Source organism: Topomyia yanbarensis, chromosome 3 (genome assembly GCF_030247195.1).
Source record: "Topomyia yanbarensis strain Yona2022 chromosome 3, ASM3024719v1, whole genome shotgun sequence".
NCBI lineage: Eukaryota > Metazoa > Arthropoda > Insecta > Diptera > Culicidae > Topomyia > Topomyia yanbarensis.
The window spans coordinates 278794116-278813684 of NC_080672.1; the positions used below are offsets into that span (position 1 = coordinate 278794116).

At 39.8% G+C, this 19569-nt stretch overlaps 1 protein-coding gene across 2 annotated transcripts in view; it reads left to right on the forward strand.

Moving 5' to 3' along the window:
- The window catches only part of LOC131690936 (cyclin-dependent kinase 14), a 438487-nt gene that overhangs the window by 397047 nt on the left and 21871 nt on the right, over positions 1–19569 (forward strand). For both annotated transcript variants that reach the window (XM_058977020.1, XM_058977021.1), the window contains one exon: positions 3723–3897. In XM_058977020.1, coding sequence (XP_058833003.1) covers positions 3723–3897 — 175 coding nt within the window. The remainder of the gene's footprint in view (positions 1–3722; positions 3898–19569) is intronic.

Here is a 19569-nt window from a genome sequence, read left to right on the forward strand (position 1 = left end):
TTTGAGTCTGCAGAAAGTTTTATGCTAAAAGAAGCATCTGAGGACTGCGGATTGTCAGTTTAGCGACAACTTTTTACTAAACCTCTAGTAGGATTTTTTACCAAATTAAATTGGAATTCTATTTATAGATTATAGGCCGGCGAGATTATAGATTATGGATACTGCCTGAAGCTTCATTATACGGTCCTTGGCCTTATTATTATAATTAAGCAGAAAAATACGCATTGGCCATTTTACCAAAAGTACACGTTTATTACTTGACAGTTTTAGTCAAAACAAACGAAATGTTGTTAAAATAAACCAAACAACCACATCAGTGGCGTAGCCAAAGGGAAGGGGGGGGGGGGGGTTGAAACCCCCTCCAAACCAAAATTAATTGGATTGAAGAAAAAACTTATTGATGCTGACCAATTTCATAAAAATTTCCAATAATAATTATCTGATCGATTCTCAATATATTGATTGTTTTGAGCATCAGGAAGACTTTTGGAAAATTGTGAGAATGGAATCTTGTAACTGATCCCATAGTCGTCAAATCATATCAATATGATATAAAATCCGACATATTTTCAATTCACTTTGTAAGAGATGTACCGAAATCTGGGCAAGTGACATTTTTTCGAATGTGATGCGAAGTTGAAATAGATTAAATGCGTATGAAATTGAATAAGTTTCAACATTTGCTGAAAATGTTATTTTTAAGAGTGCGTAGAGATAATGTGATTAATAACGAAAATAACACTTTCTGAAAGTAGAAGGAAAATTATAAGAAATCGCGTTTTCCGTTTGTCACTAGTAGGTCGTAATCGTTTTTTAATGAACATTTGACTTTTGTTATGTTATCAATGATAAGAATATTTAAGGTCAAGATCACATCATTTCGAAATCGTCAACTTTGGAGGTTCAGCATCTTCGAAACTTTGTAACGTGAAATAGCACATCTTCTGATAAAAAATGCTGGCTTTATATTCTCCTCTATAGCAAATATACATTTGAAAAAAAATAGTTGTCTTCAGTAAAGTTTTCGAGAATACTATTACAAGCAACTTTCTAGAATACATGCGTTTAGGGCATCGAAATAAATTAGGTTACTTGAAAAAGAAAACCTTTAAATTAAGTTTTTCTTATATTACTGTATACAGTAAATCTCTTCTGTTGTTTATAAACAATAAAATCCACATTTTGTTGAAGGCCTGAGATTCTGAATCTTAAAATAATAAGCTATTTTGAATAAAATTTGATTTAAGAAAATTTCGTTAATATCGTTTTATACCATATCTTGAACAAAGTTGTTTCAAATGACATTCTAAACCACTTTTTTAAATAAATGAGGTCGCTTACTATTTTGGCTCCATAATGATTTCTAGGAGAAATTTTCAAACCTTAAAAAATGACGGTTTCGGAATTATGTCATTCTAACCACGAAAAAAAATTGGAGTATTTATTCCATTTTAAAAGTGCATATTCTTCAACTTTTAAAACATTATAAAAGATAATTATTTATGGAGGCTTTGATATTGATTCTTCTTGTTTGTAGATAGTTATATCAAAGTTACATAAAAAAAAATCATAATTTTCATCAAAACCCCCACCAAAGCAAATTTCTGGCTGCGCCACTTACCACATTTAGTATATATCTGATTTGCGGCATATCGCGTCGTTGATACGGTCTAAAAATTGTATAATTGTCACCAATCAAAAAAAACTTACACAATTTCATCAAAAAATGTTTAAGCATCAATAAAGAACTTATTTTGAGCTATGCCGAAGCTAACTTATTGTTTAATGGCGATGTCATATGTAGAGTAGAATGGGATCAAATAGGTATGGAGGTACAGTAGGTATAGGGCATTATCTTTGCTATGTTATTGCAAGGGTTGCTCATCTTGTGTGAATAAAATGCACGGTAGAGTACATCGTTGACGACTATCATTTCGACAGTTACCGTAGATCAGCTGCATTAGTTACGGCGTCATTTATGTTTTCGCGTATGTTTCTGCGAAAACGCATTGTCTTTCGTCCTCTGTACAGTACATTTAATTAATGTAAACATGTCAAGTGAGTTTTTTCTTACGTAAAAACTAATGCTAAGCACGACTTTAATGTTGGTTTTTCAATATTCTGGTTTTCGAAAAAATACGAGCATCAACATGAAACATACGCTTGGGCACAATAGGTCAACCGTTTGGGGGCACTTTAGGTCACTACTGATCGTCTCACAGCTAATTAACCACGTGAGCCGTAATGAACAACTTCAATTCCACACACTAGCGACGATGAGGACACCGAAGAAGTCATTCGCAAGTACAAAGCCAGACGCAGCTGCCGAAACAACAAGTTTTTATCAACATTCCCTTTCGTGGTTTCATGATTTTCCACTTCTCATTTTCTTTCCTGAATGACGTCAATTTAATTTTTAAATATTCTGCAGTATTAATACTCTTTTAATAAAAGTTTAACTGGTGATTTTCTAAGCGTGTACATTGTTTAATCTAACCTCGAATATAGTGACCTACCGTACCCCCAGATTTTAAAAAAAAGGTCGAAAAAAGTACCTTCGCCTTATTGGATTTAGCTTGAAAAATATTTAACCAGGCATAAAACCATCACTAACAAAACGTTGCCAGATGTATAACCTTTCCAAGAAGTGTTTGTTTGTTTTTGTAGTATTAAATTTTACCCGAAGGCTGGTTAAGTCAAGGTTTCTGAAACAAAAGGTGGATGTTTCAGAGTGGCCATCACAATCATCGGTCCTTAGTTCGATCGTGTACCTATGGGAGGAACTCGAGCAATGAATTCGTGTTCGTACGTTTAAGAATCCAGATGATCTCTTCCATAAAAGATCGTTCAAGAATTGGGAAAAATCTCGATTGATTGTCTTGCCACTCTGGTTAATTCTATGCTAGCCTGCTACCCATTGTAATCAAATCACTAAGATTAAACGATGGAATTCTTGTATAAAAAGGAACGTAGGTTGATTTCTTAATTTTCTGATTCAATTTTGCAGTTTAGTACATGTTTGTCCAGCTTGATTGTAAAACCGCATAAATGCTTTAACCACAATTCAAACAATATTTTAAAAACAGAGATAAATTGAAACGAAATCAAAATATAGGCTTGGTGCATTTTATTATGTCCGCTATTGTAAATCTAGGGACTATTGATAAAGCTATATAATTTCAAAATATAGTATAATTTTGTTTCAACTTAAAGTACCAAAATCGTTTTATAAATTTATTCCGATCTATAATCGTCTAGTTTGTTTCTCGAGAACATCAGCCAACAAAAATATTGCTAAAACAAGCATCATGATATGCGGTATACAAAGAAAAACACGAAAAACACTAGAAGCTCAATGTCGATCAACAGTTATTTATGTATACCGCACAGTGCCCGCTGACACTGTGAACCATAAATAACCATGCGTCTCCTTTGGGTGCCTCGCAAGCACTTCCTCAGCCTCGTACACAGAGTCACCGTCCACACAGAGCAAGCAAATTTATCAAATCCCACATTCTACCGTTTATCGTGCAAGGCTTCAATTTGTCTTCCACTGCCAACCCAATCCATCTCGAGGAGCTTTAATCGAATTAAACTTTGTCCCCTTCTGAGCCTATCGTCATCGTGTACTTTTTCACGGGAAAAAAGAAAACTTTCGTCGGAGGTTATATTTTAGCTAATGTTGTGTATTTTTCTTTTTTTTTCTTCCCCTTTCCTTGCAGTTTAACAAATCAAGTAGTAGCGTTAAAGGAAATCAGGTTACAAGAAGAGGAAGGTGCACCATTCACGGCGATCCGGGAAGCGTCCTTATTGAAAGAACTGAAACACTCGAACATTGTGACGTTGCACGACATTGTCCACACGCGGGAAACGTTGACGTTCGTGTTTGAATTTGTGGTAAGTTGACTTTCGTGATTTTTTTCGCTTCTTTTTAAATCGTTCGGTACCTTATGAATACGTATTACGTATATACGTATTGTTTAATCAGTTTGAAGTAATTCTCCGATCGTCATACACGTCTTCTTGGATTTTATGATTTTAATCGCCATTTTTGTAGAGGACGGTGGGGAGTTGTGCACCATGGGGAGTTATGAACACCGCTAAGCTATAAATGATAAAAATGTGATAACTGCTGTTATATGTTTCTACTGTCATGACACCACTGTCTCATTAGCAATTTTATCAGAAGAACAGGATTCTACCATAATTTTAATCGCCCTGTGCTGCAACCGCGAATTCAGGTGGTTTGGCATGAATCAATTGTCACCTACTCATTGCGAATCAGATCACTTTTCTAACTCATCTTTAGGTTGTAAATATCTTAAAATTTATCATCTATTTAATAGTAATAGGCCTAATGAAAATAAATCACAACAATATCCCATTTCTCCTACTTTTTGGGATGGTTCACAACTCCTTACCAAACCAAAAAATGCCGATTACACACCATTCACGCAATCTGCCATATCTCAAACAAGAAATTGATTATTTTAAACTGCTTCAGCCTGCCGGTCGTTATAATCCGAAAACAAAACTATGTTCACAACTCCCCACCGTGCCCTACTTACTTCGCACTACATTCAGCAAGTTTTTCATGACAATGACAATTGCATTCTGTGTCAGTATATATACGATTATCAGGTTTGTTTAGAAAATCATTCTCCTAGGTTGACGGGTTTGACGGTATTGCAAACATCTTCAAGCATATTTGAGCAGACAACTGCTTTAATATGGTTATTGCATTACGCCTCGATAGTGGTGCATCGAGGAGACCGAGAGGGTTTATGGGCCTTTTTCATGTTTTGTGTTATTTCATACTCTGCACCAGCCCAAACTAACAGTCAGCTAAGAGCCTGTGCACACTGGCGTGGCCGATTGGCGGGTCGCCGTCTATTGACTTTTTCTGTGGGCTGTGGTTGCAGACATTGTTCAACAGCTTAGCGGCTGTCTTTTTGAGCACGGCTCGCAGTGGGAGTCATTGTGTGTCGATTTATCGGTCGACCTCGTCAACGTGCACAGGCGCATTAAAAAAAATAACAGTTGAACCTTATTAGTTGTGTTGTGTTGTAATAATTGTAGTTTTTAGTACTAGTGTAAAATTGTTATGTGCTAGTCGTATGTCTATCTGTGTATGTGTTCGTCTGAGTATTTGTAACATATGGGTCAGGGAATGGATGCAGAACTGGCTTATATGATAGAATAGTGGGTAATCCTTCTTGGGATCACTTTTTACCGGTGTTCAATTCGTGCATTCGATTCGATTCATTCGGATTGGATAAATAAAGGTACGATTAATTTATCGCCGCACGTCAATCATCCATTCCAGGTCAGCATAGCATGAGAAACTTCTAACGGAATGCAATTGTCGTTAATGGTAAATATATCATTTTCTGGCATTTAGACGATTCCAAGTAGTTTTATTGAATGTTACATGTGTGTTGTTCAATAACAATAACAATACTAACTCTTCTCCGTGGGCTGGCGGTGGACTCCAGACTGCAAATTTTTATGCTTAGGGATTTGTAGCTTGAAGACCTTGGATTCTGTTGGTCCCTAGAATCTAATAGCAACACGGTGTGTGCTTCAGTTGGTGGATAAAAGCGAAGGAATACCCTGGAAAATTGAATTATTTTTGTTATCTATTCAACTAGATTCAGACCGATGCAGTATCCTATAGTTGATGGTTCATTACATATAATCGAAATTAAATAGCATTCAATTTGCACAATGCATTAAAACTTAAGGCAATCAGTCAAAGTACTCGGATCATACCAATTTAAACCCAAATCTAAAGTAAACATCATTCAATTGCACAATGTATTGAATTTAAAATTTAAGTGAACTATCCAATGTATTGGGATCATATCAAGTCAAATGTTTACAATGTACCTAGTAATTTTGAAGAACCATCATCCACGCGAACCAAACCGTCAAATAAAGTGGCTATGTTCCCAAATATAAGCAACTTAGAATACGTACCTCCCGTTCTTTTCTTCTACTTCATTTGTCTGTTTTTGTTTTTCTTCTATTAGTTTGCTTTTCCACTACTCATGTAAACCAAAAAAAATCAGTCAATTTATATACTTCTACTTAATGTCTTCATTTTTTTATTTTTATTCAGCATGTTCTTTTTCCTTTTATCACTATATCTTAATTTAGATTCATTATAACACTCCCTAACACAATCAATTGCGAATTCTCTCATATACACTCATAATATCCCATTCAAAACGTACAAACGCCGCTAGCCTTCGCGATAACACAAACCGAGTCACAAACGCGAACATGCAATTGTAATCATCTACACATACTCGCGATCTCGCCAACAACCCACCGCTCGCGCGATCTAGAGTCGGTCACGTTAGGATGTCCCTGCCTTCGTTCTTAACAGCCTAGATTCATGTCTTCAGTTGGACCAATAAAAAATGAGGCTCATATTCATTAGACAACACATTCAACCCGTGGGGATATATATTACATATATATCATTGTTAGTTTTTTTCAAATTTATACACAGAGAATAATGCATCTCATTAGGCCAAATATTTAATGTAAGTAACAAAAAAGAGGTTCGAGTATCCCCACTTCCCCTATTCATTAATATAAATAACTACGTCGCGTCCCAAAAGGACGTAGTATTTTGATCAGCTCAGTTATAACTTCAAAGAAATTCCAAAAAAGACCCTACGCAGAAGTTAAGCTAAGACCCATTCGCTTGACCATACCCCACTCTCAACTCATTCTATGGAGCCATAACAAAAACAGGTAGCCGTATGGTCGCAGAAAGCAACAGGAGATCTAATATTCAGCAATATTATACAAATTTCCCCCTTTGTCTGTCTATCAATTGTCTATAGCGAGTGCTCCCGCAGAGCACATATCTGATTCGAGGCCAGTATCAATTTCCCACTTCTATTTGATTTATTGTTTCTGGCACTGGTAGATGGTTCTAATGTTCTGCTCGGTTGCTCTGCGGTGGCTCAGTTTCCCGCACCATCTGCAAGGAAGCACACAGGGTTCCCGAATATCCCCCCACTTACGTTGAATGATTCATAGCTGTAACGTCTTAGACTGTAACATTTTGGGGCAGGAGTTGTGTTAGACTACAATGATGATGGTGGTGATGATACCAGATAGCAGATGTAAACTCTCGCCGAAATTCTCCATCTTATCGGAACTCTGGCGAATGAGTGTGTTTGGCAAACGAGTCGTCGAGGGGGAGAAAGTACATAAATTACATGATGAGATTAATCAACAGCATTTGTAGCAGTTGCCTGGATGCCCCCAATTCTCGCATGGTACAAAATGGGCAATCAGAGTTCAGAAATAGAACGTAAAATTGTTACCGTTTATGTAGTGTTTTGTCTTCTTAGGTAGTAAATATTTGAACGGACGAACAATTCAATGGATGTTTACGCATGCAAATTGCGGTTCAATTTCCTTACAGTATGGTATGGTTTGACTAAATTTCCAAAACCTCCACCACTACTGCGCCACTGGTGTGTAATCACATCCAACATCAATTGGTCGGTGTTAAGTCAGACCGGACTAAGCGACAAAACATTGATTTCGAGAAAAACGAGTTTAAAGTTTGAATCGCAGCATCCTTTACATTATGATTGGAAAATAATTTTTGCCATTATTCTTGTTTTTTGTTACATATTTCAAATCTGGCAAAAGCCGAAGGTAGCTGACGATATTCTTTATCCAGTGCTATCATTATCTTATTTTTTTTATGTTTCGCGACTTAGTCCGGTCTGACTTAACACCGACCAATTAATACCTTGCGTCTTTGAGACAAACTTTCGAGGAGATTTTCGAAGAACTCCTTTGTCAAAAACATTCTAATTGCACGGATTTGACGTGAAACTTGATCCAAAATGTACACTAATCTCTTACGAAGCCTAAACTTGACGAATGCCTAAATATTTTCAATATAATTGGCGTCAAGCGATTGTGCTAGGTAATTTAAAGTGACGACACCTTGAAGAATCCAATTAGTCCATTGTTTGGTATAGGGAAAAAGGGCTTTTTCTGATATCCGGATAATTTTTTCAGCATTCAGTTCGTAACTAAATAGAATAATTCCATTCGTTTTCGAGCTCTCCATCGAGACAGAGGTTGTTTTTTCTAGTCCGTAGTGCTGTGTGAGGCGATAAAGAATAGTTTTAATCCGCATTCAAGGTTATTTTGCCAGTTCGGTTCGGTCCTCAGTCTTTTGTTCGCGTGTGAGGATTAAACAATAGCCAGCTGTATAAGCTGGATCGGTTCGTCGTTGGACACCAGTTTAAAGCTAAGTGGTTTTTGTCTTTTGTAACACATTTATTGCTTTCTTCCGTCTGCGCGGGCGCTGACCCCGTGCGTTGACGTTTTCTATGGTTCCCTCTCCGGATGGTCAAATGGAAGTTGAATCGGGTTCAACTTCTAAGGCTCCCCCCCGGCCCAAATGCTATCCAGAACTCTCAACTGGTCCATTTGTGGTCTTCTTTCGGCCCAAGACTAAATCACTGAATCTTCTTCAGATTTCTAGAGACCTGACGGAACGGTTCTCGGCTGTGACCGAAATTTCAAAGGTCCGCTCGGACAAGATAAGGGTGTTGCTAGCCAACTCAAAGCAGGCAAACGATATTGCTTGCTGTGAGCACTTTACGCGGGATTATAACGTGTATATTCCGGCTGTAAGAGTACAATCCGAAGGCGTCGTAACCGATGAGAGTTTGACGTGCGAGGATCTGCTGAAGTACGGGGTTGGCCGATTCAGAGACCGCTTACTTCAGCCAGTTAAAATACTTGAGTGCAAACGTTTGCACTCAGTAGTAGTTGCGGGGGATGGTTCAAAAACGTACCCCCAATCAAACTCTTATCGGGTGACCTTCGCTGGTACCGCTTTGCCAAATTTCGTCCTCTTGCACAAGGTTCGTCTGCCTGTGCGTCTGTTTGTGCCGCGGGTCATGAATTGCACAAAGTGTAAACAACTGGGTCACACAGCCACCCATTGTAGCAACAAGGCCCGCTGTGGAAAATGCGGGGAGAATCATCTAGATGATTCGTGCAGTAGGCAAGCCGAAAAGTGTCCTTACTGTGCGGAGAGTCTGCATGATATCTCGGCATGTCCCGCGTACAAACTACGCGGGGATAAACTGAAACGTTCCCTTGCGGGACGATCCGAACATTCTTTCGCAGAAATGTTAAAGAATGCTACGCCACCATCCTCAGCAAACATCTATACTCACTTGCCTCCTGACGAGGGCGAGGCTGGTAACCCACAAGAGGGAACATCTACTAGGGTGCCTAGAATTTATAGGAAGAGGAGGAACACTTCCTCTCGTAAAGTTCCTTGTAAAGGCCAGAAGGTGTCCCTTGAGGGGGCTCCGAAAGTCACATCTATTGGAAGTGTTGCAACCAAACCGAAGCAATTAGCTCCTGGTCTCGGAGGATTAAGCTCAGAGAAGGAGTTCCCAGCACTTCCAGGAACATCAAAAATCCCAAGTGTTCCTTTGTTTCAGTTCGAGAGTAATCACAGCACTGGAATTATAAAACTCTCGGACATAGTGGACTGGATAATAAAAACTTTCAATATTACTGATCCTATTAAAAGTCTTATGTTAGCTTTTCTCCCTACAGTGAGAACATTTTTGAAGCAGTTGACTGCTAAATGGCCCCTCCTCTCAGCGATTGTATCCTTCGATGGCTAACTCATCGAACGAGGTCACGGATTTGATCACTGTTCTACAGTGGAATTGCAGAAGTATCATCCCGAAAATCGATTCCTTCAAAATTTTAATAAATAATTTGAGTTGCGATGCATTTGCATTATGTGAAACTTGGTTAACTTCCGACATAGAACTCAACTTCCACGACTTTAATATTATTCGCCTGGATCGAGACACCCCCTATGGAGGAGTGCTTTTGGGGATCAAAAAGTGCTATTCCTTCTACAGAATTAACCTTCCCTCGATAACAGGTATTGAAGTTGTCGCTTGTCAAGTAACAACCAAAGGCAAAAGCCTTTGCATAGCTTCCATATATATTCCCCCCAACACCGCGGTTGGGCACCGACGGCTACAAGACATCTTAGAATCCCTGCCAGCACCGCGACTAGTTTTAGGAGACTTTAACTCACACGGTACAGCGTGGGGTTGCCTCTATGATGATAACCGGTCTTCCTTAATTCAGGATCTTTGCGATAACTTCAATTTGACAATTTTAAACACGGGTGAAATGACACGGATTCCTGCTCCTCCAGCGCGCCCGAGCGCCTTAGACTTGTCCCTTTGCTCAACATCGCTGCGGTTAAATTGCACGTGGAAGGTAATTCCTGATCCCCACGGCAGCGACCATCTGCCGATTGTAGTCTCAATCAATAACGGTTCCAGGCCATTGAAATCAATCAATATTTCGTATGACCTCACACGAAATATCGATTGGAAGAGCTATGCTGCCGCGATATCCGACAACATCGAATCTACCCAAGAACTTCCTCCGGAGGAAGAGTACAGCTTTTTGGCTGGCTTGATTCTCGACAGCGCGAATCAAGCTCAGACTAGGCCAGTACCCGGCGCGAACATACAAAAACGTTCTCCCAATCCCTGGTGGGATAAAGAGTGCTCAGACGTGTACGCAGAGAAGGCCGCCGCGTTTAAGACCTTCCGGAACGACGGGTTACCCGCCAGTTTTCGACAGTACGCGACGTTAGACAAGCGAATGAAGAGTTTGATGAAAGCCAAAAAACGCGATTATTGGCGCCGGTTCGTCGACGGATTAACGAGAGAAACATCGATGAGCACTCTTTGGGGAACAGCCCGACGTATGCGAAATCGAAACAGTACTAATGAGAGCGTGGAATATTCAAACCGTTGGATATTCGATTTCGCCAAGAAGGTTTGTCCGGATTCCGCCCCGGCACAGAAGATTTACCGCGCCGCGTCTCCTCACGATAGCGCGAACGAAACACCTTTTTCGATGGTGGAGTTCTCACTTGCTCTCTTGTCGTGTAACAATAAAGCTCCGGGGCCAGACAGAATCAAATTCAACTTGTTGAAGAATCTGCCTGACTCTGCCAAGAGACGCTTGTTGAACTTATTTAATAAGTTTCTCGAGGCTAACATTGTCCCACTCGATTGGAGACAAGTGAAGGTCATCGCCATCCAAAAACCAGGAAAACCAGCCTCCGACCACAATTCGTACCGTCCGATCGCAATGCTATCCTGTATCCGGAAGTTGTTCGAGAAAATGATCCTATCCCGCCTCGACAATTGGGTCGAAGCAAATGGCTTACTGTCAGATACACAATTTGGCTTTCGCAAAGGCAAAGGGACGAACGATTGTCTTGCGTTGCTCTCAACTGAAATTCAAATGGCCTATGCTAGCAAAGAGCAGATGGCATCAGTGTTCCTAGATATTAAGGGGGCTTTTGATTCAGTTTCGATCAACATTCTTTCAGAGAAGCTGCACCAGCATGGTCTTTCAGCGACTTTAAACAACTTTTTACTAAACTTGTTGTCGGAAAAGCACATGCATTTTTCGCATGGTGACTTATCGACATCACGATTTAGCTACATGGGCCTTCCCCAGGGCTCATGTCTAAGCCCCCTTTTATACAATTTCTATGTCAACGACATTGATGAATGTCTTGACAATTCCTGCACGTTAAGGCAACTTGCAGACGATGGCGTGGTGTCTGTTACGGGACCCAAAGCTGTCGATCTACAAGGACCATTACAGAATACCCTGGACAATTTGTCTGCTTGGGCTATTAAGCTGGGTATCGAATTCTCCACGGAGAAAACTGAGCTAGTTGTATTTTCAAGGAAGCGTGAACCAGCACAACTACAGCTTCTATTAATGGGTCAAACTATCGCTCAGGTCTTCACAGTAAAATATCTAGGGGTCTGGTTCGACTCGAAAGGTACTTGGGGATGCCATATTCGGTATCTGAAACAGAAATGCCAACAAAGGATCAACTTTCTTCGTACAATAACCGGAACATGGTGGGGTGCCCACCCAGGAGACCTAATTAGGTTGTATCAAACAACGATACTGTCGGTAATGGAATACGGATGCTTCTGCTTTCGCTCCGCCGCGAACATACATTTCATCAAACTCGAAAGAATTCAGTATCGTTGTTTGCGTATCGCCTTAGGGTGCATGCAGTCGACCCATACGATGAGTCTCGAAGTGCTGTCGGGCGTTCTCCCGTTGAAAAATCGATTTTGGGAACTCTCATATCGATTGCTCATTCGATGCGATATCTTGAACCCGGTCGTGATTGAAAATTTCGAAAGGCTTGTTGAGCTCAATTCTCAGACCCGTTTCATGTCCCTGTACTTTGACTACATGGCGCAGAATATTAACCCTTCTTCTTACAATCCCAACCGTGTGCATTTCATAAATACTTCTGAATCTACTGTACTGTACTGTACTGTACTTCTTCGACACATCCATGAAAGACGAGATTAGTGGAATTCCGGACCACATACGCCCACAAGTGGTTCCAAACATTTTTTATAATAAATTCCGAGAAGTCGACTGTTCTAAGATGTTTTATACTGACGGATCAAACCTCGAAGGATCCACTGGCTTCGGTATTTTCAATCAAAAGTTCACCGCCTCCTACAAACTCAGTGACCCTGCTTCAGTTTACGCCGCAGAACTAGCTGCCATTCAGTATACCCTTGGAGTCATTGAAACATTACCCGCAGACCATTACTTCATCGTTTCGGATAGCCTCAGTTCCATTGACGCTATTCGCTCGATGAAACAAGGCAAGCACTCCTCGTATTTTTTGGGGAAAATACGGGAGCTACTGAGTGCTTTATCTGACAACTCTTTCCAGATTACCTTGGTATGGGTCCCTTCTCATTGCTCCATTCCGGGCAATGAGAAGGCAGACTCCTTAGCTAAGGTGGGTGCCTTAGAAGGAGACGTTTACGAAAGACCAATTTGCTTCAGCGAATTTTTCAGTATTACTCATCAGAGAACCCTCGAAAGTTGGCAAACTTCGTGGAGCAGTGGAGAGCTGGGAAGGTGGCTACATTCGATAATCCCTAAGGTATCGACGAAACCTTGGTTCAAGGGGATGGATGTGGGTCGTGACTTCATTCGTGTGATGTCCCGACTCATGGCAAACCATTACACGCTGGATGCACATCTCCGGCGTATTGGGCTCGTGGATAGTGGTATCTGCGCTTGTGGCGACGGCTATCACAACATCGAGCACATTGTCTGGGCGTGCACCGAGTACAGTTCCGCTAGGTCTCGGCTAATGGATACCCTGCGGGCCCGAGGAAGACCAACCAACGTCCCGGTTCGAGATGTGCTGGCAAGCCGCGATGTTCTCTATATGTCCCTTATATACACCTTTGTGAAAACCATCAATATACAAGTCTAACTGCCCCTTGTTATCTCCTTATCATTCTCAGAACGCTCTTCCACCTGTATCAAACCATCTGTATCGAATGAGCCAACAAACACGGGACCTACGGCACGAACATAACACGCTTAACTCGAAATGTAGCCGATCCACATCTGAGCCGTACTACGAAATCGTCTGGAAAAACCCCTGCCATCTTGAGGAGGACCACCCGGCGTCCCAGTACATGATTCCCCTGATGAAGGCCACTCGAGTTTGTAATCCATCCGTTGATCTCACGATGCCTGAAACTGAAATAATTTTCTCTCCCTGCCATCTTTGTCTACCCTCCCTCCCCTGACTCTTATACCCAGAAGTAACACCCCTACCCCCCCCCCCCCAATATCATCACGAAGCATTTAGCTCTTCTTGTCTCTTCTAGTTTTAACTATTATATTATATAATCTCGTTGAAATTGCCCAACTCTACTACCCACAAAAATAACTATAATTACGAATCTTTACAAAATTCAATCATGCCCTCTAGTTATGCCTAGTTTTAAGTTAGTCGTAAAAAATTGTCCGCCTTAATTAAACATTATTTGCTCCAATAATCTCACTGATAAAAATGTCAAACCATATTGCCACAAAAACTAAATGACCCCCCTAATCTTACGAAAACAATATTATCCCCTTGTGTAGATATATAAGATAGCTATAAAATCGCATTAGTTTCATTTTAAAAAAATCAATATGTAATCCCCTAGTTTTAAGCAATTTAAAATGTAAAACAAAACAAAATTGGCACCTTTAAGCTAACGCAACGTGCCTTATCAAATAAACGATATGAATAAAAAATAAATAAATAGAATAATTGCCCAAATCTGTTGCTGGAAAGACACCCCCAAACGTGGATTTTTACAGGGTGTTTACTGGTATGTTGGACCAATTTACGTGTAGGGGTAGATAAGAAGCATAATACATAATACAATATTGGCCTACATAATTGGTTCGATGTGTCTAGAAAGAAACATCATCTGAGAACGCAACATTGCTCCAATCTCGATCAATGTGCTCATTGGCCCATTCAATAATGGATTCGATATTTCATGCTTTGAGCAGCTAAATGATTACGAATCGTTTCCTATTTGTACACCTTTTTCAAAAAAATTCGATTCCTTCGCGCAACTATAGGTAAAGGTTTTAAAAAAAACTGTTTGTTTATCATTGTTTAAGCTTTTCGCCATTTTTTCTGAGACATGATCCGGTATGAAACAATAAAAAAAATTATATAACAACTCAGTTGTAAAATAACCTTAATTAAAAAATCCCTACATTATAAATATTACATGCTAATAATGCTAGCAATTTATTACAAAATTGGAACATTTTTTTCGACGGGTTGTACAATAAGAGTTATTAACGTTCAAAAACTATCGTTCTTGTTTTTTCCGAAATATTTTAAGAACTTTTTTGCGAAATTTGGCTGACTCGATTAGAAAACAACTACGAGCGTACCTTATGGATTGGACTACCCAGAAAAAACGACATTTTTAAAACTCGATCGGCATACCTAGTGCTACCAGGACAGTCCTGTTCCAAATTTGAGCTAAATCATTTACATGGAGAAAACACACTAAGCTGCATTTCCACTGCTAGGTGGCACTATATGAATCAGTTTATCACTACAAGTGAAAATTAGCAATATAATTATATCGCCTACATCTACAACTTTGTCGAAGACTGCAAATCACTCCAACTTCCTTAGGAGAAGCTATTAAACTTTTAATGAACTGATGTCTAAATCAGGTTGCATGGGGCCTAACATCACATGGGGATGAATCAGTAGTCGATTCCCAAAAACTTTATTTTCTGCGAAACATTTGTTAGGTTTAACTGAAAGTACATAACATAGTCATATTTTGATCACAAACCTTTAGTTCAATATTTCACCACATAGAGGCCGCCAACACTAACTAGTAAACGAAGAGAGATAGACTATAGGCATGTTCGCAAGAACTACTGGAAACGGCTAGGTCTATAACTTTGTAGAAGATACCTAATGTCTATCCCCCTCCGTTGAAAAGTTAGTATTGGTGCCCTCTAGATGGTGCAACGTGGAACTTAAATTTATTAGTTAAAAGATTACTCATATCATGTACTAAATTTCTTCCAAACATACTATTCAGATACACCAAACCATTATTTTGCCAAAATCGTCACACAGAGGAGTAACTGGGGTCGAATCCTATATTCCTATAATCCTATTCTATATTTCTATATTTCATGTAGACCATGTAGGTCAGATGAAAAATAAAATAAATAAATAAATAAATAAATCCTGGCCAAAACTATTTATTGCGGCTATTGCTGTTATTATGCCTTAATATGAACTAAAAATAGTAAATAACTAGTTTTTGGGACAATTTGGCATCTAACCACCTCCCGAATACTAGTATTTTCGAGGTCATCTTTGTGAATACATTTGTTTTTTCCGATGCATGAACAATTGGTCAGTGGAAAAAGGAGAAAAAAGGGATACCTGTGCACATCTTCATAGATATACATTTTGCCAAACATAGTATTTGGCACTACAGCATTCTGATGTACCCTAAATTAGTGGAAATATAATTTTTTTCAAATCGCTTGGAATTTGTGGATCGGAAAAGATCGGAAGAGATTGAACGATTTTCGGATAGCCGGAATCTTGTTTTGTAATGTTGTTTCAGCAACTTTGCCGGATCTTGCCGTATAATGTAACTTTTTTATCATTCAAATTTGGAATAAAAAGTTTAAAAAGGATGTTTCTAAAGCTGGTCAAATTCACAGAAACACTACTATTTTCGGTTATTTTTAAGCTGAGATTACACAAATAGTTGTGTTCAATTACGTTTGTTATAATATTGTCTTATTTAATACAGTCATCATCATTAGAAAGCGATTTTGCTGAACATATAATAAAAAATGATTAAAAAATTAAAATATCACCATTTTGCATCCATGCAAAAAATTTTTAGCAATTTTTGGCACACTCTTTATGTTGCCACAATATGCAGTATGCTTTTAGGTATCTAAAAAAATATAAATAAATAAGAAATCGAAAAAAAATTTTTTTTTGGTTGTTGGCCAAGAATTTGTTCTAGTTACTCCTCTGTGCGTCCTCGGAATCGATTATTCCACCATGGGCCGTTAGCCCACATGCAAAACTAACGAAGACGTCACTGTATTAAAAGTGTAATAACTTCTGCTAAGAAAGTAGGATTAATTTTCAGACTTCTACAAATTTGTAGGCGATGGAATAATGTTTCTAATTTTCCCTTACAGCAATAATCTGATACATACAGTGCCGCCTAACGGTGAAAAAGCAAATTAGTGGGCTTTCCGCATGTAAATTGCCGAAAAATCCCATACGAACTTCGAACATATTGGTTCGGTAGCTAGACTTGTCGGGTGGGACTAGGAATCGATTCGGAGGTAGCCCGATCGTGGTTATTTGTTTCATGTACTCTAATATAAACCGTATTGCTTTCCGATGCATATCCTGGTCGGATCAACTCAGTAAAATGAAAACCCGTTTTTATAAGCGCCCAATTTTGTCAGCTTTTCGACCCGATTTCGTCAGCCCTGCCAGGACTATGAGGCTACGTCTATGAAATAATGTTGAACATTGTAACAGCTTCGGTTTATTAAAGCATATAAATAAATATGTGTTGTCGTTGCTCTCATTTGGTCAACCAAAAATACACCAAAGAGGCTGATAAAAACGGGTCTTCGGTGTTTTCTTGTTGTCTTACCCCTCTTGAAATTAAAATTATCTATATTTTTTTTCTTTTTTTAATTTGCCCACCACACTCCCCCACACCAAAGAACTCATTCAAGAGCTCCCTGGTAGTAGACGCTACTTGTCTCGGCCCAATGGCAGGAATCAGGAATCAGAATATATTGGCTTAAATGGCACGTTTCCCGTATTTAGTCGGGGATTTGTGCCTGGCCGTGTATTTTCATCATTTCCTGAGCGGAAGGAAAGGACAAGGAGGTGTGGGGAAGTAGAATTGGAAGGGTGGGAAAAATAACGGCACATAACAAAAATAAACAACAGGTAAGTTAAACTCCCAAGTAGTTCAACTTGCCTGCGAATAAGCCTAAAGCTCTTTACCACATTGGATAAGAAACTTTAGTATGTCTCTGAGTTTCAGTCGTCCAAACATGGTTTCGTCTATATAAGGACGGCTTTAGACTCGAAATCGCAATTGTGCTACCGCTGGACAGTTGCATATCAGATGATATGAGGTTCCGTAGTCGGATTCACAAAGATCACATGAAAAAGACTCAGCGCGCTGAATAGGTGCCATGTGATAATTGAGTTTGCAGTGGCCGGTTAAAGCCCTGGTCAGCATGCCGCAGTCGAGCTTCGCAAAATGTAAGAGATTTTTCGAAACCACTGGACATGGTTGTTCTAGAAACGCCTTTGTTTGGCGACACGTTCCAATAATTGCGGTGCTCGGACGAAGCCCAGGATCTATTTTTTCCCTTATCCAACTTGTCGAAATTGGCAGCGCGGGCTCAGGACCAACGAAGTCAATCGCTGAACCTGCCCTGGCCAATTCGTCAGCCCATTCATTTCCAGTAATACCGCAATGTCCGGGCACCCAGACAAGGTAGATAGTGTTGACAATGCTTAGTTCTTCGATTTGGGTTCGGCACGCGATCACTAGCTTGGACCGGGATTTGTCTGAGCTAAGGGCCTTGATTGCAGCCTGACTATCGGAGCAGAAGTTTATAACTCTGCCGGACAAACTAAGTTGAAGGGCCGATTGCACCCCGCACATAATCGCAAAGATTTCTGCTTGGAATACAGTACAGTATCTACCTAGTGAGTGAGATTGTTGCAATCTCATTTCACGACAGTAGACACCAGCACCAGCACGTTCCTCCATCAGAGAACCGTCAGTATAACAGACACTTGCGTTTGTTGTTGTCTTTCCATATAGCCAGACAACCACTCCTCTCGAGAGGGAATCTTCACATGGAATGTCCTGTAAGGAAAACTACAAGTGAGTGCAATATCGCTGGGAGCAAGAATATCTTCACCCCATGTGACCATTTGTGACCACAATCATGTATGACTGGTAGAAAGATCAACATGATTACTGTTCCAAAGCCCAGTAACCTGCAGTCTGTATGCACATGATAGTGCTTCTTGTTTGAGGTGTATGTGTAATGGTTTGATATTTAGAAGTGCTTCAAGAGCAGCAGTCGGAGTCGTGGTGAAAGCACCAGTCAACGCCATGAGCGCCATTCTTTGCAGATGGTTTAGCTTTGACTGGACTCACTGAACTCTGCACTGCCCGAAGGCCATGCACGCTTTCTTGACTCTGAACTCAATGTGAGCAGACCAATTCAGTTTGGAATCCAATATGACTCCAACGTATTTGACTTGATCTGCACACAGTAGCTCAGAATATAAGAACTGCAAGGGACGAATAAGTGAATAACAACCCCGGTTGTTATTCGCTTCTTCGTGAAAAGAACCATTGAAGTTTTGCTTGGGTTAACTGATAGTTTAACTTGTCGACACCACTGTTCGACAGCTCTTAATGTCTGTTGCATTAAGTCAAAGATTGTTCCGATGCAAAATCCAGTAATTAGTATTTGGCAGCCCCCTGCTAGGCAGCCATGTTGTGCTAGCCAACATCTGCCTTTGTTAAAATCAAAACAACCCAATGCTATTGCACGGGCGACATGGGCCTAGATGCAGCTAGGCCCATTACATGTTGACTACTGTCAAAGTCCGTATATCTCCATAGCGGATGACAGGAGTGACACCCTCCTGGTATTTGGTAATCGTCAGCAAACCCTTAGGTTGGAAATCCAAGCTCATTGAGTTTCTTCAACAAGCCGTCAGCTAACAAAGGTGACAGAACGCTCCCTGGTAGTGGACGCTACTTGTCTCGGTCCATGTACAATGGAAACAAAACAAATAAAACAAACTGAGCTGAGACAGACATTTATATCTATATGATATGCAATTAAGTTAAGATAATTAACTAAGGTGGAATTCCAGTGGAAATAGATTTCCTGTTAAGGGGTCCACATTATAAATTAAAGTTAAGTTAAAAACCGGCTGGAGGATGTTTACATTAAATTACAAATCAAATTATATGAACTCGATATAACAAAAAGTAACTTCCATCCGTATATCTGTTTCATAGGATTAAA